Consider the following 24,366-nt stretch of genomic DNA (forward strand, 5'->3'; position numbering starts at 1 on the left):
TAATATCTTAGTAATGTCTTAATATTATTAATGGATTGTTTAAGTGAAGTATTAGAAATTGACTGACAAAAAAAGTCATAACAACCTCGCTAAAACTAAAATAAACTCTTAAATACCTTGGTTAAGCTGATGGCGCCATCTTGTGGAATGCTAAAGCAAGTTGGCTAAAACGTGACACTATTTTTTTGCGTTAAAAAATGACGAAAAAACACCCTTTTTTTCTTTTAAACACATCTCAATGTTTATTTCCTTGTTCACAGTGATGTGCTACAAACAGGTAAGTAATGTTAGTTAGCTTCACTCAGATAAAAATAAAATACGATTGACTTCTGCGCGTGGCAATATATATATATATATTTATATATATATTTTAAAAACATCAAATAAAACACTTAAACATGTTGTTTGTAGAACTGCAAAAAAAAAAGTCAGAATGAAATGATTGTGTGCGACATTCTGGATCGTTCCATGTATACATCCAGCGAAACATGCTAACAGAAGAAACACATCTGTTGCATTAATATCAACAAAGTATCGACAACAGTAGACAAGACAACACACAACCCTGTCAGACGCACACATGACATGCGTTTGTCGACCATGCACACTTGGATACACACATGCACGTGTGAGTGTTTTTTTTTTTAATGTACAAATGTCATGTTTGTGGCGTCTATAAAAACAGTTTTTTTTGTGTGTTTTCTTGAAATATATGTTGTTTTTGCTAAATAAGGCAGAAACGAAACATGGTGGAATAGTTGCTTCTCCAGAACCAGTACAGACTCAAATCACCACGAAAGAGAAACACACGAGTACTCACTGTGTAAAGTGCTACGATACCATAACGTCTTAGAAAAATAAACACAGGAACACAATGTAAACGTTGCATAGTCATCGCTCGCCGTCGCCCGGCAGCATGACCTGGACAGGAAGTCATCGACAGGAAGTCATCGACAGTGTCGTTCAGATGGTTCCCCCCCCCCCTCGTTCAATACTTCCATCTTTTTAGGATTCTCTTCACACGAGGGGGTCCTTCATCCGGACCCAAAACAGCAGCCCCTCCTCACCGGTGGTTTCGACTAAAACCTCACTTCTAGTGATCCGTCAAGTCTTGAAGTCCGGCACGACTCACTGGGAGATGAAAGGAAAGATGGAGGGAAGGTCAGTGACGGCACTCTCCTCCTTTTTGTCAGCTCATTTCATCACCTACTGTCTCACTCTCTCCGTCAGAACCTCTCCTGGACCCGGAGTGCAGCGGAGAATACACCCAGCCTTGATCCTCCTGAGTCTGCAGAGTCAGGAAAAGGTCAGCGGAACTTTTCTTTGTTACTTGGTTGAATTATTATTATAATAAGTTGTTTATATGAATGTCTATGTCTGTTATAAACCTGGTATCTGGGTCACTATTTTACGTTTAGTCCAGTTCAAGAGCTGTTCGTGTATAAACGTGTAAAAAATGTTTAAAAAATGTGTTATTTGAAGTGTTTATTAATTGTGACAAAGAATATAAACAATTTACTCATGTCTAAAAGTTACAAACCCAACATATTATTAAATAGTAACCTTCATTTTTAATGTCATCATAAAAAAAATAAAAGTATAATTAGCTGTTAAAAAATATGACATATTTTAGAGTTTAACGTACCAACAACACTAAAAACCATCCTGCAACACATGGAAGTTCTGGCTATTAAAATAACACTGTGTTTTCCCTCCGAGACTTCAGTTAAATCCTTGCAGGAGCCAAGGTCTCAAGAAGTTCCGGCACAATTTAAAACAATCTAAAAGCTATTTTTGGGGTTGTGTTCGAGCGTGATGGTTCAAAGAATGTTTAAATATTTAATTTTTGTTGCACTAATATTTATACTATTGTTACAGGTGGTTAGTTTTTTAGTGACAACGTTAGCCAAGTTAGCAAATATAGCAATCAGTTATAATTTTTACTTTTTTAAATTTAGTTTACACTGTTTCTATTACGGTTTATGTTTAAATAAGCTTAAGTTTAACCATCACGCTTGAACACAACCCAAAAATAGCTTTTAGATTGTTTTAAATTGTGCTGGAACTTCTTGAGACCTTGGCTCCTGCAATGATTTAACTTAAGCTTATTAAAACATGACCCGTAATAGAAACAGTGTAAACTTAATTAAAAAAAATGAAGTAAAAATAATAACTGATTGCTATATTTGCTAACTTAGCTAATGTTTTAACTCAAATGTAAAAACTAACCACCTGTAACAATAGCATAAATATTAGTGCAACACAAATTAAATATTTAAACATTCTTTGAATCTACTATTATATAAAAAAAACTTTTATTATTATCAAAATCATCATTATTACCAATATTATTATTATTATTATTTTTATTATCCATTTTGTTTTAAGAAAGTTGTTTTAAAATCTTAAATGGAGTTCTGGGAAACACTAATATACTGTTAATTGATCTGCTCTAAAATGACACATGTGTCACAATAATAAGGATAATATTAGGGAATATTTTGTGTTTAAAAAATGTACATCACTAAGTTGTAGAAATGGCACTTTTTAAATTTGATTTCCAAGTCATTTTCTCTTGTCAACACGTCAACAATGAGTGTCACTGCCTTTAAAACAAGCGTGTTCGTCTCAAATAATGAGCAGAAATGTGTGACTTAATGTTCACGATATTTTGTTTTGACTCGTGGAAAGCATGAGTGTGACTCTAACTACACTAAGAGTCACTTACGTTGTAACTCGAGCTAGAATTGAGTTTACGGCGGCCCAGAACTGGAGAGTAAACCCAGTACCTCCCGTCTGCGTACTAATGAACACACACACACACACACACAGGAACAGAGACATGAAAAGATGAACAGATGAAACAAGATGATGTGGGAGGAAATGTCACACAGAGAAGTACTCAACGTGAAAATGATGCACAGAGACAAGGATAAATGAGATCCTACTCTTACTCTTGCATGAGTTCACAGCTATTTATAGACTTACGTTTCTGCTACGTGTGCAATAATACGGTAAAAAGTTATGTTATTTTGTATTTATTTTCCATTTTTTCTGCTGGTTAGTTGATATAATTCATTTCTGGGATAATTGAATTGAATCACCGGCCACATTTATACAGTGAAAAGGAAAAAAGTATTAAATCAAGTTTAAAAAAATCAACTTGAATATAATAATAATAATTTTATTGAATTTTATTTAGCTTTTTAATGTTTTAAATCTCACGTGAAAGTCACATATTTGTATTATTGTCACTAAAATATTCTTGAGGGGAAGGAAATGCTCACAAAAGTGACAAAAATCTAAAAACAAAAACCCTTTAGTCATATTAAAAGACAATTAATAGATAATATAAATAAATACAAAATGAAATTGTTAGTTTCTACATGATCTTTGACCTCTGGAAGCGTCATGTCTGATCTAAACACTGACTTTGACTTCACAAAAACAATGAATTTTCTGCCTTTATCCTTGAAATTCGTTCCTAAAACAATCTAAATATGATGGAGAAGATAAGAGATAAACTTACAAAGTAGATGTCCGACACCGGCACTTCTCCGTCCAGTGAGTTGTGGCTGCTGGACACGGACAGAGACGTCCTCGCCGTCCTCGGAGGAGCCACTGGAGGTCGAGGGGAGGGACTGTGGGTGGAGGACTCGGGGCGGATGGGGGTGAAAGCGGAGCTGGGAGAGGGCGGGTCTGTGGAAGGCTGGGCGGGCGGAGGTCGAGAGACGAGGGGTTCAGAGGACGGGAGGATGGAGGATGAAAGTGTGGAAGAGCGAAGCGCCGACGGTGAAGAGGCGGGCGATGCGAAGGAGGAGGGGAGGGTGGCGGAGGAGGAGGGCTGATGTTGGGGGGCGGGTGCAGGGTCAGGCGAGGGAAGGTTGGAGGACGTGGTCTCGGTCATCTGAGTCAGCTCGGTGCTGTTCGGGATCTTACTGTGAGGAGCAACACGACATCAGAACTGTGGTCTCCTGTGAACCTTCAAGAGTAGCATCACCTGAGCTCCACCTCCACGGTGATCATGTCCTGCTTCTGCTCGTGGACCTCCACCAGCTCCTTCTGGGACCTGAACCATCAGATCCTTGTTACACTCAAATAAGTTGTTTTTAAACAAAGGGAACTTACTAGTGGCGAAAAAATATTGAGTCTTGTAAATATTTTAAGATAAATTAAGTCAATCTTTGAAACTAATTTCCATTTTTTTCTCAATCTGATTAGAAACATATTCTACCTCAGTACGTATGTATATCAGTGTCATTAGAATATTGAATAGTTGAATTTCATATGTCGAAACTATTTTACTTTTTTTAAACTGAAATGTCATATTTCTTTTATTTGAAATTATTTATTATTATTTTTTTATTGAAAGGTTGATTATTTTTTTAATGATTAAATTCAAATTAAAAAAGTGAACTCTTATTAAATGAATGATTTTGCTTTACACATAGAGTTTGATTGATAAATAATTCAATAATATTTTTTAAATCGAATAAAAAATGTTGGTATAAAATCATAAAAAATAATAATACAACTTGATTGTACTTTCAGTCAAGCATGTGACGCTGAAACAACTTTTGGGGATTATTAATTAAATTATTAAACAATAATAATAATAATCATAATTTCACTTTTAATCTTACATTATAATTAATTAATTTAATTATTAATAATATAATTCAATTCAAAAAATAATTGTCAAAGTTTCCAGTGACATCAGAATATTGAACGATGAATATACTTCCATAAATCAGGCATACATTCTTATTATAATATATATATATATTTTAAATCAGGTGTCATTTTTCATGGAGCAGATTAATTTATATAATTTATTTCAAAATATTTTACTGTGGGACAGGCATTTATAATAAAATAAATCAATATTATCAACGGCATATTTAAAATAATGTAAGTGGAAGTTGTACTTTAGTTTGAGTCTATGCAGGACTCAGAGAAAAATCCATGTTCTTAGTGAAAATTACAAAAAGTGAACTATTAAATCAAGACATTGATTAATTAAAATCTAGTTTTACCTTTTCAGGAGTTAATAAAACAGTCTGGTTTAAATAATCAATATTTTAAAATAATCAAATATCACTTGTAGTTACCACAAACCACCACATGATGTGCTCAATGTACAGAAATCTTTCTTACCGCGCCACCCCGGGCGAGTACATCTGCCTCCTGTATCGCGGGTGCTCCGGGGTGTCAAAAGGGGTGGTGGGGAGGGAGTTGTTGGAGGAGAGGGTGGTGGTGATGGATGCCGTTGTTGCGTCTTCAAACGACGGAGGAGTGCAGGGCGGCTCTGAGGGGCCCAGTGAGAAAACTATGAGTCCCACTATAGTTCCTCATGAAGGGTCTCAGCTCCTACCGTTGTCCTCCATGATGAGCAGGCTGTGAGCTCCTCTCAGGTTCTCCAGGTTGTCCAGGTTCTCCTGCCTCTCGTCGCTCAGCGAGGGACGATGTCCGGCTCCTCCGGCGCTGGACTTGGACATGGACAGAGCTCCTCGTCCACGCTTGGACGGAGACGAACGCAGAGCTGAGACATGATGGATGGAGTCAGATACTTGTTATAGTCCAACTGTTGGCCTGGTGACCAAATCTAAAATCTTCACAGTGGAGTACTTAAGAGCCTTGAAGAAGAGTAGTATGGAGCCTTGTGGAGTAATACTACGGAGCCTCATGAAGTAATACTACGGAGCTTTACAGAAAAGAAGTATGGAGCCTTGCATAGTAATACTTCGGAGCCTCGTGGAGTAATACTACTGAGCCTTGCAGAAAAGAAGTATGGAGCCTTGTGGAGTAATACCATGGAGCCTCGTATAGTAATACTAAGGAGCCTTGCAGAAAAGTATTATAGAGCCTGGTGGAGTAATACTATTGAGAATCGCAGAAGAGTAGTTTGGACCCTTGCAAAGTAATTCTAAGGAGCATTGGAGAAAAGTATTATGGAGCCTTGTGGAGTAATACTACGGAGCCTCGTGGAGTAATACTACGGAGCCTCGCAGAAAAGTAGTATGGAGCCTTGCATAGTAATACTAAGGAGCCTTGGAGAAAAGTATTATTGAGCCTTGTGGAGTAATACTACGGAGCCTTTGAAAAGAGTAGTTTGGAGCCTTGTATAGTATTACTACAGAGCTTTACAGAAAAGTAGTATGGAGCCTTGTGGAGTAATACTACGGAGCCTCGCGGAGAAGCAGTCTTAGCTTCACGGAGTAATAATACACAGCCTTGCAGAGATATACCAGAGAGACTAGTGGAGTATTACGACAAAGACCCGCAGAGTAATATTAGAGAGGCTAGCAGAGTAATTCTATGGAGCCTTGGGGCATTAAACCATGGTAGTACAACCAGATTTATCATATAAGGCAAACAGGAACAAGCATAATGTCAATTTTTGAGCAAATGTAAGGATTTACATGCAGTATAGACTGAAAACTATGGTCACAGATACAGTTATTTCCTGTTAACGTTATGCTAAAGGATTTTGATGGGAGACAAACAAAGATATTTAAGATCTATGGACTCATACTTCCTGGTATAGTTTAGTAACATGTTGTTGTTCGACCCACGACCTTAACTCTCTATGTACTTTGTGAGATTGCGTTTGACACCCTCGCTATAGAAGAGATCTGGGAGCGAAGGTCCACTCACAGCAGCTCTTCCTGAAGACGATGGTGCTGCAGAACTTGTAGAAGCGCTCGGCGTAGAATCCCGGCCTGTGGACCGACACCGTGTCCTGTCGGGAGAGTTTAGAACTTAAAGTGAACCCGTTTCAAGATAGTCTGCCACGGACACGTGACGTGAACCCACCCCATCGTGGATGAGCGACTTCCACGAGTGCTCCACTTTCTTGATCAGCCTATGGGAGACGAGAGATGAATTATTGAGATCGAGTGGAAGAGGCTTTTTTTAGGCTCTATTTTCTCAGGACCTGTACGACTGCAAGATGTCAATGATTCCGATGAACAGCAGGAGGCGCTCTCCTTTAGAACCCACAGCTGGAATACCGCCCATCCTGAGAACAGAACAGTATTTAGCAGCAGAATTTTAAGAACTTGCTAAAGAGTGAGATGCGTACGTGTCGTCGTGGTCCAGAGTGTCTCTGCACATGGAGCTTCCCTGAATGGACTCCATGGCGGAGGAATACAAAGCTCTCTGGGCGGCGGGTTTCTTCTCGTCTCCGCCGCCCCCTGCAGGTGAACCCTGGGACTGCTGCTCCCGCTCTGATTGAGTCTTGTTGTGAACCCCGAGCAGCAAACTGTAGTCCATGATCTTGAAACTCTCCAGCACCTGAAAAGAAAAAATAACACTCAGTTAATCCTTTTATTTGACTATTAAAGTCCGGCTGATATTACCAGACAGTCTCTCTGAAGGGTTTTGACCAGAGCGCCGTAGGTGTCCTGGTCCAGCGTGAGGCCCTCGGGGACGTCGCTCAGGAAGTCCAGGTCTTTGTAGGTGGGTTTGGACTTCTCGCGCTCCTTCTTGGAGGCCCTCCTCTTGTAGGTGGAGCCCTTGAGGTCGAACTTGAGGTGCATGCGGACGGAGCGAGGCAGGATGTTGTTCATCACCACCACTCGGATGTTCTTGCCGCCGCACTGGACGCAGTACAGGCCGAAGAATTTGGGCAGAAGGGTTCGAGGATTCTGGTTCAAGTTCTGGAGGGACAGAGAGAAATGTTAGCCCTTAGCAAAAAGTGTACTATTAGTATACTTAGTATTACTTACTTTTGGTATACTATATTTTATACTGTCAAGTTCACTTAATTAAATGTACTATAAGTACAGTAGGTTACTTTTATCATTTGGAAACTGTACTATTGTGGCAAAGTATTATGGGAGTGAGTGACGTGTGGTAGAATATAGAGTGTTGGTGTTCATTCTGTGTATTGTGACAAAAAATATTTTAGCTTTCCAATCATATTTTATTTTTAATTTACCCATAATTCTTTTATGGTTTACAGTTCAATAAAATATAAATAATAAATCTCAAAATAAAATGATTGGATTTTTCATTTACAATTAACATGAAAATATTTACAGCATTTGTTCATTTTTGTGTTGCAATTAAACTTTAATCAATCTTATTTAAAGATATCCCATGAGGTATATAAAGACCATGTTCAAACATTAATTGTTTCTTTTTAACTCACCGAAAATATCCATCCATCCATCCATCCATCCATCCATCCATCCATCCATCCATCCATCCATCCATCCATCCATCCATCCATCCATCCATCCATCCATCCATCCATCCATCCATCCATCCATCCATCCATCCATCCATCCATCCATCCATCCATCCATCCATCCATCCATCCATCCATCCATCCATCCATCCATCCATCCATCCATCCATCCATCCATCCATCCATCCATCCATCCATCCATCCATCCATCCATCCATCCATCCATCCATCCATCCATCCATCCATCCATCCATCCATCCATCCATCCATCCATCCATCCATCCATCCATCCATCCATCCATCCATCCATCCATCCATCCATCCATCCATCCATCCATCCATCCATCCATCCATCCATCCATCCATCCATCCATCCATCCATCCATCCATCCATCCATCTACTTTGTACACTGGTAGTAAAGAGTGTATATATATGTGTATATATAAGTATAATTAAAAGTATGGAAACTTAAAATTTTCCAATTTATTGAAAAAGTATCAAATTAGTAGAATACTAGTACATATACTGTGGTACACTTACTATACTTGTACTTATACTAAAGTATAGTTGATCAAATGAACTGCAAGTAATAAGACAGAACACACCAACTATCTTTTGATGAGAAACAGTAGGATCGAGCAAAGAAAGTTAGCAGGACGTTGTGGACTCAGTCCCAGGACACCTGGACCGGGTCAGAACACCTGCTAGCAAGCGTGCCAGACGCGTGAGCTCGGCTTGTTAAGCGCTCACGCTCGCGTCCTGTCGAGGTCCAAGTGTGTCCGTGAAAGAGCGGCGCTGGCGTCACCACGGATCAGGACCACAGGGCGAGTTAAAGAGGATCACGAGGAGTGAAAGTTCAGTTTCCTCTTTTGCCCCTTCGATGATTAAAAGTTTCCAGCCGGCTTAACGGCTCTGACTCTCTGGAGAGACTCTTGAGAAACACAGCTGCTGTCGCAACAGGCTCTTTAGAAACTATTGTTTGAGTTTGAATGTGGAAAACAGGTTTTTGCTGCGTCATCATCCTCCAGATATTTACGGGACATACTTGTGTCACATTTGGAAGTTGTGTGGAATTGGTGCGGGAGATGGTGCAGGAGAAGTGAAAGTAGAAGCTAGCACAATTTGCATAGTGTAGCAGGTATTCTCTGTATTTCAATAGTATCTTTACTAGTTTATTTTTCTTCTTTTTATGCCATTCATTCATTTCTTTATAAAGTTTTTAAAAGCCCCCTTAATGTTCACATAACACACATGATCAAGAGACATATTGTAGATAAAGTCGGATTTATTGAACATCTATAAAAACAAACATAAATTAAGTAAATATTACGTTGAAGGAAATAGAAAAGTACTAGTAATTTAAGACGTTTTAGATCACAGAATACTGTTTGAATGTTAGATTAAAGATGAATTTTATTTTCAATGCAGTTAAAGGTCTGTAGATTACATCCGTTTACAACAATTAAATTGAATCAATTAAACTTAAACTGTAACGAATTGTACATCAAAGTTGTTTTACTGCAATTCAAAATGTAAAGATTACACTGTTTTAAGATTACAGTACAGTACAAGTACAAGTTTTTTTATTCGAGTATAACTATCAAAAGTTCAAAAGTTAAACATTTTTGGATCAGTGATCAAAATAGTATTAGTCAAGCTGGAAATTTTAAGATTAAAACTGAAAATTGTTTGATTGCGGTTTACTTTTTTATTACAGCAGAGAAGACTTAGAGAAGAGCTTAAAATGTTGGATTGTAGTTGATAATTCCACTGTTGAACATGCTTGATGAATACTACACTTAAAACTAAATGTAAAACTCACCATGTAGTATCCCGGGAGCAGCTTCTGGAGAAACTCGGCCTCCTTGTGCAGAACAGTTTTGATGATGAACTCGTCGTCTCTGGTGACGTAGAATATGGAGCCGCTCGCTCCGGGGTTGGTCAGCTCGATCAGTGGCTCATTACAGAGCGAGTACTGCCCAGGAACATGAATATTTTAATTTCAAACAGTTGGAAGTGTATATCATAATATTTAAGCAGGTTTTATTTATTTCTAAAAACATAATCAGTCCCTTAATATCAAATACAACTTCAACACATAGAAGCATCAACATATTCTAAGAGAGAAATACCTAATTCAAACCTGAAATGCAATTTAATCCGATAACCATATCAAAACGAATCAGCCAATCAGAGCGCACCAAGAGTTTACTCACGTTTAACTTATTTAATCTTACATTTATTTATTATTTGTTATTGAATAAAAAAACTGTTCAGAGGGAAATAATTATCATTGATAAGAGCCTTAAATTATTTTAAGTTATTAATGGTCGGGGATTCTGAAATTCTCGGTAAATTAATAATAATTAATGTTTTGACTCGCAGAGATTTCGGGGGAAATAGTAAGTTGACAAACTTATTAAAAAAATTGTGGACATACAGTACATTGAGAAATTTGATCATGATTTAAACCAACATTAGCTTTTCTTCAGTGTCACTAGTAATTCATAGATAACAATCAAAAATAAATCCCAAATAAAACCCATTTTAACACTGTAAATTCCATTAGGTAGCAACGTTAGCATGTTGTTTATTCAGCCGTCTCTTATCCATGAAGAAATATATTTTCATACTCCCTACATTGTTTATTTTATTTATGTCCTGCAGTTAATCAACTTCTCTTTCATCGCCAATGAGGGTTTCATGTCTTGCATGCACTGCTGCCTCCTCTCCTCACCAGTGGGAGTCTAAAAAAAAAGCTTTATCTGTTAATCTTTTGCTGGAAGCTCTTGACTGCGAGCTTAGCGTATGTTGTGTGTCGCTGCATGTGTGGGAGTGTGCGTCGTCACATGTCAACATGAAGAGGCATGTGAGAGAGCAGATAGAACTGAGGGTTTTTTCTATTTCTATTTCTATGGTGACAGTCATTTTTAGCGTTTCACATATCTGAATGAAATTTGGGGAATATTAGAGTTTCACTATGGAAACCAGAAATATAATAATTTGAGTTTTTTTTACTCAACTTCGGTTTGTGTGATAGAAATCAATATTAATATTGTAAAACAAAATATATATTTATGTCAACATGGTAAGAGTTACTTCTGCCTTTAGGTGTTTTCGTAATGTGTACATTAAGCAGCAAACCTTATTTTTATTATTCGTTTTTTATGTACAAAATGGGAGTTTCAGGGCTAAGTTGAAATTTAGATGAGTCATTGAATGCAACTCGTGTTTTTGTGACCGATCAGAGTAGAGAGGGCGTGGCTGCTCGGATGAGATTCATGCTGTGTCTCAAATCGCATACTTGCGTACTCAAATATAGGTGGCGATAGTGTTACTCGTCTGGTTGCAACCATTGTTAAATAGAAGTAGAAAAAGAAGCTGTCGCGTCATTTCCTGTTAGTGCGTAGCGGCAGTGTTTGATTTGAGACATACTATCTGTCGAGAATTTGCGTACTAGTTAGTACGTACACTATCCTGATGCATACTATTTTCCAGTACACCAAGAGAAGTATGCGATTTGAGACACAGCATTAGTCCTAGCTAATAATAAGGAGCATTTTAAGTGGGCGGGGCTTAGGCATATTTTCTAATATAAATATCTTTATTGAATGAGAGTTTTGTGCAAAAAGAAACATACTGATAAGTATAATAGAGGTCCTAGAATAATTGAAGATAAACTCAAATCAGCATATTAGGGGCTTTTCTAGTTTTTTGTGTCCTGAACTGACGCTGTGGTCATGATACTCACAAGATAGTCGTCGGGTCGAATCCCAAACAGCTCCCTGAAGTAGCGGAAAGCTATCGGCGCGTACGTCTTGAACCTGAAGTCCGGGTAGTGGTGAGCCGGTGTCAGGTTGCTGCCTTCACTGCGAGGCGATAAAATAATGCATTAGACGACTCACTTCGGTCCGAAAACACGAGCGTAACTCAAGCACCTGGGGAAGAAGATGCTCTCCACCACATAGAAGTCTTGCATCAGCACATCTCTCTCGGGTTTGGAGCTCAGGTTGCCGACGGTGTATCCGATGCCGAGCTGAATGGCACCTTTTAGAGCCGAGGAGGTGGTCTGGAGGCGGAGGAGAGGGGACCGGATGAGAGTGTGGGTGGGAGGCAGTTGGAGTCGTGATGCAAGTCAAGTGAAATCCAAAGACAAAATGAAGAGACATAGGACTCGAACCTTCTTGTACGTCGTCTCTCCAGATGCATCGACTCTTCTGTGGCCGATCTTCTTCTCATGAGTCAGGCCTGCTCCGAATGGAGACGGCATCTGGTGGAGGAGACCACAAATAATCATTAATACTTAAAAGGCTCAGGGGCCACATCTGGACCTCAAATAGATTTTTTTAAAGCCAGCAAGAGCTTTAAACACCTATTTGTTGATATAATGAGTGGCATTATTTGATTGTTTTAAGCCACAGACAGTACATACATACATTAGATGATTAATAATGATAAATACGTCAAATGATTTGTTAAGTCACAGCATCATGTAATGATGTAACAAATGTGAAAAGTTGTTTTAATGGAAGGACACTTTTATTTCTATTATATGATTATTGCATTTATTTAAACAAATATTTTTGTTTACAGCCAATAAAAGACCTTGATGTTATGTCCGTGTCTCCCAATATTGAAACTTTACAAACATTTTACTTATATTTAATATATATATATATTAATTTTTTTTGCTTCATATATCAATATTTTATTAAAGTTTTATAGTGTTTTTGCACATTTTTCTAAACTCTTTTTTTACCCAAATATAATCAGTTTTTTCTCATTATATGGATTTTTTTTTATAGAGAAAAGGAATTTGGGAGCAAATGACAAATTTCTTCATTTTATGACACAGTAGTTTTGACAAGATTATTTTGATTTTAGATGGAATGAAAGTTAAACACCATGACTGGCAAAAAAAAGGAACACTAAGTGCATGGAAATCACATTTCAGCATTATGAGGAATCAGCAGGAGCCTTGTGTTCTGCTCTTTAACACAGATGAAGTGTCACTGATGTTAACATCCACTAAAAGGCAGTCGGCATTCCCCAAACTTTAACATTCATTTGAATTCAGAGAAGTGAATCAAGTCAGTCACACACAGTATTTCAGGAAAACAGACTCTATAAATATATATCAGGTTTTTTTTAATGTCAGAGGCTAAATTTAGCGTCTTTGTTTAAAGGAAAAAACAGGCAACACATGCTTCAACTTCTGCTCTTTTCGTGTAAATTTAATAAAAAAAGAAAACCAATAAAATGCATTTCATGACAGTAAAACAAAAAGCCTTTTAACATGGACTATTTTTAAAGTTGATTGCCATCGAAGAGAAAAGCTCTTACACTCTCCACTGTCACAAGCTTACTTTATTTTTCTTTTCTTCTTCTTCCGTAAATACACACTTGTCTGCACCATCTATAGGTTTGACTTGCACTGACATCTCCACCTGAAATGTTTTCCTAAAAGCTTGTTTTAGCTGATCCTGGCATGGAAGTTCATTCTGACTGGTGAGGTAAAGAATGTTGGTTGAGGTCGATAAGTCTATCGTTTTCTAAAGACGTCACAAAGCAGGAATCCATGATGTTATTTAACTAACTTGAATAAACATTCTCTATTAATAAAAAGCTGCAAAAAAACTGTGTTTTGCGGGATAGTGGAGTTATATGTGGGTTTATGAAAATACTATTCAAGGCACTGAGGGTACTCCACTTACATTAAAATGGTTTATTATGGATTAATTAATTCATCTTTTATTGTCTTAATAGAGTTGGATAAAGACTATACCAGCTACTTCGGTTTAAAAATATGATTCTTTGTGTTGGAGCGACTGCAGTACCTCACACCATCCCTAGAGGCACTTTTGAAGTTTGAAGTTAAACAAAACCAAACACGACACGAAACACACACAAGGACTTTTAGGGCAACTTGAAACAGAATAAGGTGATTTAGAAAGAAGAGAATGGTTCTGTTATCTCACCTCTGTTATCTGACTCTTCTTGGCTGAATCTGGAGACAGAGAAGAAAACCCAGTCATTTATTTATCACACGTTAAAGTCTTCAGTTCACAGGACAGAAATGTCTGCAGTGTCTTTAGAAAATATTATGAAATAAATCGAATGCTATAAATAAAATGATTATGGTGCAACATTTAAACATATTGCTTGAATAGAAATCATGGATATTAATAATATGATCAAATAAATTAGAAAAGAGGTTTCATAGAAGTATTTTAGTCCAAGTTTTAGTCACAAAGTTTGACACTTTAAATTGATCAGCTGAACATGGATCCAGCAGAAGCAGCATGTACATCTATAAACTCTTCATCATGTCGGTAACTCACCAGGAAAAAAAGTTTGAAGCTCCTTAAACACAATGAAAACTTGTGGAAGAGAATTTAAATTGGTAGGCAGAAGAGAGCTGATATTTTTTTCTAATCCCCGGATGGTCAGATTTGTACTGCGATGGCAAACCCTCTATTGGATTGACTTCTCTGTTTTAATCTGAGGGCTCTGATTGGTGGATTCGTGCAGATAACATGGCCGAACCTACCACACGTGAGGATTAGTGAGCGTCTTCCTGCTCTGCGTGAAGGACGAGGTTTCACCATTGTTTTCGGTGTCCAAAGAGGGAAAGAATAGGGACGAAGAAAATATAGTGTAGACGGGATTGTGTTGAAGAACGGGTCACGTGAAGATGAAGATTAAACTTGTACGCCCAGATCATGTTGGGATAATGAAACTTTAATCCAGGGTAAACAGCGCCGACAAATAAGATGATGTCGTTTAATCGGCGTCGCGTTAGAGAAGGATTTTAAATCTGGACTTGAGAGAAGTTTTCAGGGAACTTATTGCTTTAACATTTGTTTCTGATATTGTTGTGAGGGGCTGTCAGGGCAAAATATAGATGAGCTGTAATATAAAAGTTGCAAAAAAAAAATAGAAAGATTAAATACTTTAACAAGGATGTTATAGTATACGGTTTCCATTTTGTTGAAATATAAATAATAAAGGAGCATGTTAACCTGAAATAAATGCATTTTATGTCAAAAAACTGTAATATGTCATAATTTAGGGGTGTTATAAAATATAGATACTGCAATATATCACAATATTTTTTCCATAATACTGTACTGTATCGATAATCTTTAACATAAACATCCAAATATTCACTGCTTTGTATATTTTTGTGTTTCAATTAAACTGCCAGACGCTAGATGGCAGCAATCATTATGTCTTCCGCAGATAACAGAACAATACAATCTTACTTGATCCCAGCTATAACTGAGGACAAGAGGATACAGTTGTCTCCATAAGCTGTTTGGACATATTTCGTTTTTTAAAACAAATGAAAGCAGTTACGACTTCGTCAAGAGTCATGTGGTCTGTAAATACTGCAACACCAGAGTCAAGTACTCGACAATACTACAATATATATCCTTGTTCCTGTAGTATCACAATATATGGTATCGTTGCCCCTGCATCGCGATACGTATTGTATCGCCAAATTCTCTATCAATGGTCAAAAACACGTCTACATGAGGGCCGCGGTCCAAGCAAAAACATACTACATTATAGGGACTTGTATCATGAGAGTCGAGAGCTCCTTCAGTTTAATAATACCTGGGATTAAGTCCTGAGCTACAAACTAGTAATTAAATCATAAAAAACGAATTATAATTTCAGACACTTTCTTATACAACCTCAACAGACAAATTAATGTTTTCCCGAAGGTTCCCGTTTTAGCATTGTGTAGATGTTTGATAATAAGTTATTATTTCTGTCCAATGTCCAACCCAGGACCCCTTGATTTGATTTTGTGTGGTACTAAAATACAAGTTACCTTAAAAGAAAATTGTGATTTTTGATTGTGAATAGAAAAAACATTGTCGAATCCACTTGTACTTTGTCAATATTTATTAATTTTAGTTCACAAATAACAACATTGTAAACAAATGGGATTTTTTTCTACCTCATGCACCGCTAAAAATGTAACACTTTATATTAATACTATCCCTAGTCCTGGGTCGAATAAAAACTTCATGTGGTGCTAGTAATAGAGATGCTACATACAAACCTTTTTACTGTTACACAGAGAAGACATAAAATTAATTGTACTTTTGCAGTTCATGCTTTTCTTAAGCCTCTTTGCAAAAATGCTGAATCAATCCAAATAGAATTATCAATATGTTGACCATTGATAATGTATCGAAATAAACTGAATTATGTATCTTTTAACTAAACTATGTTATTAACAAGTGTATCACAGTTTATCTCTCACACAGTTCAAGCAACATTATTAAACTTAAAACACACATCGGTGGGTTATCGACCTGGTTAACTGGATGATCCAGACAATGGTAGGATATTGTAATACCTCACACAGGGCTGGATACACCTGCACACGGCAGATTATCTGGACCGGTTGTGTTGACATGGAGTTTCTGCGGGATTAGGGTCACGCCAGAATATTGTGTCACTTAACTGCACTGACACACTGAAAAACATTGAGCCAAAATTTGCCATAAAATGATGATTAAATATGAAATAAAAATATTATTTACATGAGAATATTCTACAGTTTCTTTGCCTTTGGGGGGATTCTGAGATGTTCCCAAACCAGAGTATGGAGGATTAAAAAAAAACAGATGGAGGAATAGTTTGCATTAAAAGTGACAGTGAACATGTTGATGCCCTGCATGGGGCTTTCTGCATAATCCGGTGGATTTACTGAGAATCATATGTTTTATTTGATGCAGAAATCTGAAGCCAGAGATTCTAAAAAAAACACGTCGACAGGAAAATGAAGATGTCAATAATTCAAGCATAAAAAATGCGTCGTTTTCACATTAGATTTGCGGCGTTTTCTTTGCAAGATTAACGCAATAATTCCATATCAGACGCTCGTGATCACGTGACACTATGTGGCCCGTGTACACCCGCAGCACCGTTATCTAACTGCACGTGAATAATGCAACAATCCTGCACGAGCATCGATGGAAGCAGTAAAGTTGTCTGCAGAGAAAAACACCCACCAGAGTCCGCCAGGTCCAGCTGCAGGCTGAGGCCGTCCGCGCTCGAACCCTCCATCCTCCTCCTCCTGGGGCGGGACGGCGTGTCCTTCCTTACTGGGTCGAGAGCTAGCGAGGGACAGAGTCCGGATCCACTGACATCTCCAGGTCCGGTCGTGTAACAGGAGAACCAGGGATCTGACAGAGGACGTCGGAGTGACGCGGCTGCTGCGTCATTGAACGCGCGACGAAGGTTGTTGCAGATGTTGCTGCAGATGTTGCTGCAGATGCTGAAGGAGAAGCGAATGAATCCTGTTTAAGAGAAACTGGATCGAACCTTCTTCTCCTGAGCGCGTCTCTCATAGTAGTGATGGAGGATCATGTTACGCCGCCGTGATGCGTTTACGGACCAAGCGTTGTCGGAAAATCCATAACAACGAAGACGTCACCGAGTTAATAATAATAATAATCTGACGCATTTTTAAATTTTATCTTTATAAAAGGATGACGGATTGTGTCAAGAGAGAATGAATGAATGTTCAGTTTATATTTACTCTGTTAGGGAATAATAAATTACAAAAGAAAAATAGTTATCTTTCACAGAGTTGCATGAATCTTCCGTCAAGCTAAGCCATCCGTGAGTGACTCGGAGTTGATCTTGGCAAGAGTTTAATTCACCTTATGCACGTAAAGGAAGTCTTTTAAGACAGGGGTCCCCCAACTACCAGGCCGGGGACCTGTACTAGGTCTAATACTATATTAGCATGTGATTCTTGAGATATCAAGACACTAGTTTGGTCAAGTTTACTTAAAAAAATGTGTTGATTTAAGTCTCTTAAATATATCTTGGACCTCTATTGTACTCATCAGTATGTGTCTGTATGTATAAAACGCTCTTTTCATTTAAAAAAAATACATTAGAAAATGCACTTAAGCCCCACCCACTGAAAAGCTTAATTTTTCTGGTGATGAAATCTTGGTTACCATAACCACACCCACTCTGCTGTGACCGCTCAAGCATTGGCGTTTGTTACCGCATGTAAACAATCACGGAAGTCTCCACCTCCTATGGACTCATTGTATAAACAAAGCAGGGCACGATTACAGCTGGCTGGAGGAGTGAAGCCCATTATTGCGTCATAATGGGCTCCGCTCTCGTAACCTCTTATTCGCAGAGATTTATTTAGTAATGATTTTAAAGATGGTCATGATGAGGGACTTTCTGTATCTTGGAGCCCTTTAAAAAAATCTGCCAATTCAGTATTATGGCGAGATGTACTTTTATAAAATTGAACGTTTGGTATTTGCAGGTCGTGCCACTGGTCTGTGAAAACATTGACACCATTTTAAAAGGACACAAAACACTTTTATACTCCAGTTCACAGTTAACCAACGCAATTTTTTTATTCAAATATTTCACAAACAAACAGACGTTGGTGTACCCGTGCGGATTTCAGTTATAGTGCATGATTTTTGACACAAGTCAGTCATTATTGTGTATAACCTCTAAATACAACACGTTTGCTCAGATCCTCAGTAGCTCTACACACATCTCAAATTCAGTCCGGTAGGAATGGCGTTAAAATGAAGCGTCTCTTCTGCAGACAAACAAGCATTCATACATGTCTGGCAGGTTCTGGTGTGAGGAAACTCTGTGGAAAAATATTTGCACGAGAAGTCATCAGGCCTGCCCTCCCCTGTGTCGGGTTTACGGACAGACCGTCACTGGCCCACTAACTCACACACACCAGAACCGCTAACAGCATGAGAAGCCTGGAGTCCAACACGTATTAGAATCTAGTTATATTACAGGTATGAGGGTAGATCTTTTCGCACCACCTGAAGAAAAAAACAGAAGTCATGGTTGGAAACTGAAGTCTACAGTTTTTTGGCCCCGATTAAACTCTTAACTTACTTTAGGATCATCTGTGGGTCCGTATCTCTTCACCACCACCCCTTCTTTGTTTATCAGAAACTGAAGAGACATTAAAACAAGTTTAGATTTATTTTTTAATTAAATGTTAATAACATAGATTTGTTTTTCGTAAGGTACCTTTGTGAAGTTCCACTTGATGTTGCTGCAAAAGAAGAAAAATGATTAGAGGTTGACCATCATATCATTCTGCGGTGATTCTATTAACTAATGGGATTATTGTTTGTATTTATAAGTGAAGAACAAGTTTCTACATCAACTTTTACATTTAATAAGAAAGTTATAAGAGTAATCTTGATGGTTGTGGGTCTTTGCAAGTTACACAAGGCGAAATAAATTATAAAGAAACAAAGATGATGCAAGCAGTCGCTCACACCACAATGAATCATAATAACAAGTTCTTACTTTCCGAGGGTTCCTTTGCCTTTCGGCTGCGCCTTCATCCACTTCCAGAGAGGGTGAGCGTTATCTCCGTTCACCTCGATCTTGCTGAAGAGGTCGAAATTGGCACCAAAACCTTTGGCAAACTCCTTGATTTCTTCATTTGTTCCAGGCTCCTGCCCCACAAAAAAACAAAACAAATGCAGCAATAAGTTATTTTTACCCAAGAGTTGCTCATCCGTTGTTTTTTGTTATTTTTGCGTTTGTTTACCTGTCCTCCAAACTGGTTACAAGGGAAGGCAAGGATGCGCAAACCATCCTTTGCTAACGAATCGTGCATTTCCGTCAGCTCAGTGTAGTTTACGCGAGTCTTTCCTCATTTAGAGGCGACGTTTACGATGATGCAAACGTAGCCCCTGGAGAGAAAACAGAAACGAGTCACAAACTACTTTGATAATTTCTAACATTTACTTGTTACTCCATTTATTTACCTGTAATTTTCAAGGGACACATCAGCACCATCTATGTCCTTGGCAGAAAACTCATAGATGGTTTTGGCACTTTGCCAGTCACTTGCTTGGGCACACTGTACAAACACAAGGCATCGCTTTTTTGTCAACAGGTCCAGACAAGACGCAGATTAAAGATAATGACAATAGTTCTGTATGGTATCAACACAAATCATCTGAACAATCATCTGGTTTTCACTTGACAAAACTCCCTGGAAAAAAGACGAACAAAATCTTAATTGAAATCCCTTTTATATTATAAGATATACTTCGTAAGACAGCCATCTTTTACATTTCACATACTTATATTTTGGACTGGACAATTGCCTGGTCGATTTCTAGCCACTGAAATTGTCCTTTTTCAACACTAATTTCATGAATCTAATACATTAAAAATAAACCATTACTATGGTTTATCCAGTTCAGTGTATATGTAAACAACTTATGGCATGTTTATTGTATCTGAGCTATTCATTTGATTTTTTTGTGCATATTTTGAGAGTCACATTCTAATTTAACGTATTAACATTATTAATTAATAAAAGATATCTTAACATCATCATTAAATACGGAAACCTATTTTCAGTTTCTTGTTGTTCTTTTAAAATGGGGTAAAAATGTAGCAAATTATGACTTTAAAAAAGTGGGACAATTAAACAAAAAGGTCTAAAATATTGAACCCTATTGACTTTGTTTAAAGGAAGTTAACCAGAAATTGAGTTTAGGTTTTAATAATCCATAACTTTCTCAATATGTAACACAGGGAAGTGATATTTGCATCACAGGAATGGACTTCACCAGGGCCTTCTGATAATACTGGTTTTATGGAAATCATATGCTTATTTTTGTGCGTTATCTTATTTCCTCATTTTCTTCAATACTGCCACCACAAAAAATCATGTTGTGTTTACAACAATCGCAATAACGATTATTTTTAAATTTAAAAACCTTTAGTGCCTTTAGTCAATGAATGACTTAAGAAGCAGATAACTCATCTCACTTGTACCCAGTGCACTTTGAACAGCCTCATAAGATAAGTAGGGCGGGCCACACTTGACAGATAGAGATAATAACAATACTACACTTTACATTAGTCAATTATATCTTATGATCTTCCTGTGGGATGATGTCAATTCAGACCACGCAGGGCTTTTTTTTAAATGAACTATTGAGGTAAAATTGAACATATTACTTAAATTAAAAAAAACTTAAGAATACATGTGTTATTGGAGGCCATCGTATGAATGAAGCATCAAGTCATCTAAGCGAAGAGCTAATAATAACAAGCGTCATCTAAGTCGGACCTATTTCTCGGTGACACCGCTCCTAAAATAGCCCCTAAAGTCATCCAGAACCGTTACACGGTTGTGTGAACATATTAGATACACAAAAGCGACATCACAGACAACACGTAGACACACGCAGACAACCGTTTGGAACCTACCATGCTCCTCGTCACTCCCCGGTTACCTGCCAGGCCCAGAAACAGAGCGGATCTGAGCAGAAGCATCATGCTTCGACCCGACCGGTCACGTGGTGTGAAACCACGCCCACCGACCGATGGAGGGCGCTCACTGCGCAGGCGCAGCATCGAAATGTAAACATAGCTTGATCTGTTTGATAAATCAAAGATAAATACTCTTTATTTATTGTTTAAATAATTTTTGAATAGTTTGAATTTCGGTAAATATTATATTGCTTTTTTTGTTTATTAACTTTATTTAAATTTGGTTAAGATTACATTAAAACTATAGTTGTGACAAACTCCAAGTCAAGCACGTTTTGGCATCATAATTAAATGTCCACGTATTCTTTATAAATTATGATGTTTTTATGTATCACGTAAAAAAACACAAATATTGCATCTATCTTTATTTTTCAAAGACTGGATTATTTAATTTTAAACTACCGCATTATTCCGACAGGGGACGCTGTTGAACGAGGAATATATTTAACAGTGGCGACGGAACGGAAAATTCATTATTTCTATTTTTAAAAATCTTGTTAATATTTTTGAGGCATCAGACTATTCCCACAAAACAATAACAGATCTCTATTTGAACCCAACCATTAAATTCCGTCCATGAAACGGTTTATAGCTCGAGTTTCAATGCGTAAAAACAAAATAACGAATACAATTTTATAGTTTTTAGTGTTTAAAGTGGATAGAAATAATGTACAACAGTACAAATGTGAGCATGTTTGTGTAGCTGACGCTGGACAGTGTTACTCATCACAGTCTGATTCTTTGGCTTCACATTGGAATATCAATTCTTGATGTGAACATCTTGTGTCTCGCTCTTCTCTTCTCAACATGGAGCTTTTTCCCACATTTTTTACTAACAAAGTGTAAATTGGATGTGTTTGATTTATAGTAAGATTTCAGTGGGAACATAGTCTGTCGCCTGATCTGGTGTGCGAGCATATATTGGTTTGTTATTAGATGTTCTCGACCACATGTGACTTCATGTTTCGTTGTCACCTACCATTGGCTAAAGCTGGGTCACAGTGACCTCATGGTCGCTGATGTTTGCACCACAGTTTCTGAGCTACAAATGTGTGCGTTTACCAAACATTCTCAGAAATCTTTGAAGAAAAACAGGAAGGTGAAGTGTTTTTGCAGTGATGAAAGAAGTACACAGATGCTCATCTGGGTTTAGAGGAACTGAGAGTTCCTTCATGAGAAGAGATGTCATCTGGAGGTCTTGAGCTCTGACACAGAAGTCTGAAAACTCAAACTATATTTAAGGTGAAAAACAACTTCACTGATTCAAAATGATTGAACTGAAAGTGATATCAGAATATTGAAAATTTGAATTTAACTTTTCAAATGTTGAACCTGTATCTTTTTAATTGAAGTGGTCCAGTTATTTTACTTGATTTCTTTTAAGCATTTTTTAAACAATTGAATTCCATATCCATGTATATAAAAATATACAAATTATTTTATATATATAAGCAGGGGAACCTTCCGTGCCATGCATGATTTCAAACCATGACGTCGTAGTGTATTACCAACAGTGACCATGGAAACGGTGGTCCCAGCTCTTTTCAGGTCATTGACCAAGTCCTGCCGTGTAGTTCTGGGCTGATTCCTCACCTTTCTTAGCATCATTGAGACCCCACGAGGTGATATCTTGCATGGGGCTCCACTCCGATTGAGATTGACCGTCATGTTTAGCTTCTTCCATTTTCGAATGATTGCTCCAACAGTGGACCTTTTTTCACCCAGCTGCTTGGCAATTTCTCCGTAGCCCTTTCCAGCCTTGTGGAGTTGTACAATTTTGTCTCTGGTGTCTTCGGACAGCTCTTTGCTCTTAGCCATGCTGAATGTTTGGGTCTTACTGATTGTATGGAGTGGACAGGTGTCTTTATGCAGCTAACAGCCTCACACAGGTCCATCTGATTCAGGATAATACAGTGGAGTGGAGGAGGACTTTTAAAGGCGGACTAACAGGTCTTTGAGGGTCAAAATTCTAGCTGATAGACAGGTGTTCAAATACTTATTTTCAGCTGTATCACACGAATAAATTGTTAAAAAATCATAGATTGTGATTTCTGGATTTTTTTATTCAGATTATCACACAGTGGACATGCACCTACCATGAAAATTTCAGACCCCTCCATGATTTCTAAGTGGGAGAACTTGCAAAATAGCAGGGTGTTCAAATACCTATTTTCTTCACTGTATATATATATATAAAAAAAAATGTTATTGAATAAATCCATTTAATAATAAATCACGAAAGGTTGAATTAGATTTTTTTAAATAACAATAAAAATCAAAATATTTTCAGGTTTATATTCTATTTCAATAATAAAAAAATAAAACATTTTTTAAACTTTTAATTTTTTAGATCAATCAAGTCAATATTCCAATATTTCTAGAGCAAAAGCAGAAGAGAACATTTTGGTAGCAAATGTATGTCGTGATTTGTGTGGAAGCTTCACTGCTAGAAGGTCTGTGTGGCACACATGCTTTCACTCTAGACACTCTGGTTTCCTCCCACATGTGTTTGTTAACTGATCGTCTCTCCAATGGCTCCAGAAAATGAAGGCCATTATCTAGAGTGACCATATTCTGAATCCACAAAAACAGGAAACTACTTTGTAGAGTTATTGGGGTCAGGTTGAATGTTACTTATATACACTTGTAACTCAGTCATACACATATATGAAGATCCCAAAAATAAAGAAAAAGACACACAACCATTCACTCACACTCATACATACTCATACATACGGGCAATTTCCCCAAGTTCCCAATCAACCTGTTTGTTTTTGGACTTTAGGAGGAAATTGGAATGTCCAGAGTAAACCCACGTAAAACACGGGAAAAA

General features: G+C 37.6%; 2 protein-coding genes across 4 annotated transcripts; both read right to left on the reverse strand.

The window, feature by feature from the left end:
• Positions 1 to 277: 277 nt before the first annotated feature.
• LOC148063610 (phosphatidylinositol 4-phosphate 5-kinase type-1 gamma-like) lies at positions 278 to 17,563 on the reverse strand. 3 transcript variants are annotated; one of them, XM_087811505.1, is made up of 18 exons: positions 17,228 to 17,563; positions 14,174 to 14,202; positions 12,376 to 12,465; positions 12,134 to 12,264; positions 11,947 to 12,064; positions 10,018 to 10,170; positions 7,362 to 7,661; positions 7,085 to 7,296; positions 6,938 to 7,021; positions 6,817 to 6,865; positions 6,658 to 6,742; positions 5,375 to 5,542; positions 5,158 to 5,308; positions 4,001 to 4,069; positions 3,530 to 3,938; positions 2,729 to 2,803; positions 1,207 to 1,288; positions 278 to 1,131 (listed from the first exon to the last, which is right to left on the reverse strand). In XM_087811505.1, the coding sequence occupies exons 1-18, from the start codon at positions 17,280 to 17,282 to the stop codon at positions 1,094 to 1,096; spliced, it is 2,298 nt and encodes a 765-aa protein (XP_087667631.1). In that variant the 5' UTR covers positions 17,283 to 17,563; the 3' UTR covers positions 278 to 1,093. The 3 variants fall into 3 exon arrangements, with proteins under 3 accessions (XP_087667631.1, XP_087667633.1, XP_087667632.1); XM_087811507.1 differs by lacking the exon at positions 2,729 to 2,803 and having other exon boundaries at positions 279 to 1,131; positions 1,211 to 1,288; positions 17,228 to 17,562; XM_087811506.1 differs by lacking the exon at positions 2,729 to 2,803 and having other exon boundaries at positions 279 to 1,131; positions 17,228 to 17,562.
• A 1,018-nt stretch (positions 17,564 to 18,581) lies between these two features.
• LOC148063611 (phospholipid hydroperoxide glutathione peroxidase-like) lies at positions 18,582 to 21,547 on the reverse strand. The gene is made up of 7 exons (XM_087811510.1): positions 21,471 to 21,547; positions 20,009 to 20,103; positions 19,789 to 19,933; positions 19,542 to 19,693; positions 19,257 to 19,281; positions 19,119 to 19,178; positions 18,582 to 19,042 (listed from the first exon to the last, which is right to left on the reverse strand). The coding sequence occupies exons 1-7, from the start codon at positions 21,537 to 21,539 to the stop codon at positions 19,010 to 19,012; spliced, it is 579 nt and encodes a 192-aa protein (XP_087667636.1). The 5' UTR covers positions 21,540 to 21,547; the 3' UTR covers positions 18,582 to 19,009.
• Between the last annotated feature and the right edge of the window lie 2,819 nt (positions 21,548 to 24,366).

This window comes from Callionymus lyra, chromosome 16, assembly GCF_982586985.1.
Source record: "Callionymus lyra chromosome 16, fCalLyr1.hap1.1, whole genome shotgun sequence".
NCBI classification, from domain to species: domain Eukaryota; kingdom Metazoa; phylum Chordata; class Actinopteri; order Syngnathiformes; family Callionymidae; genus Callionymus; species Callionymus lyra.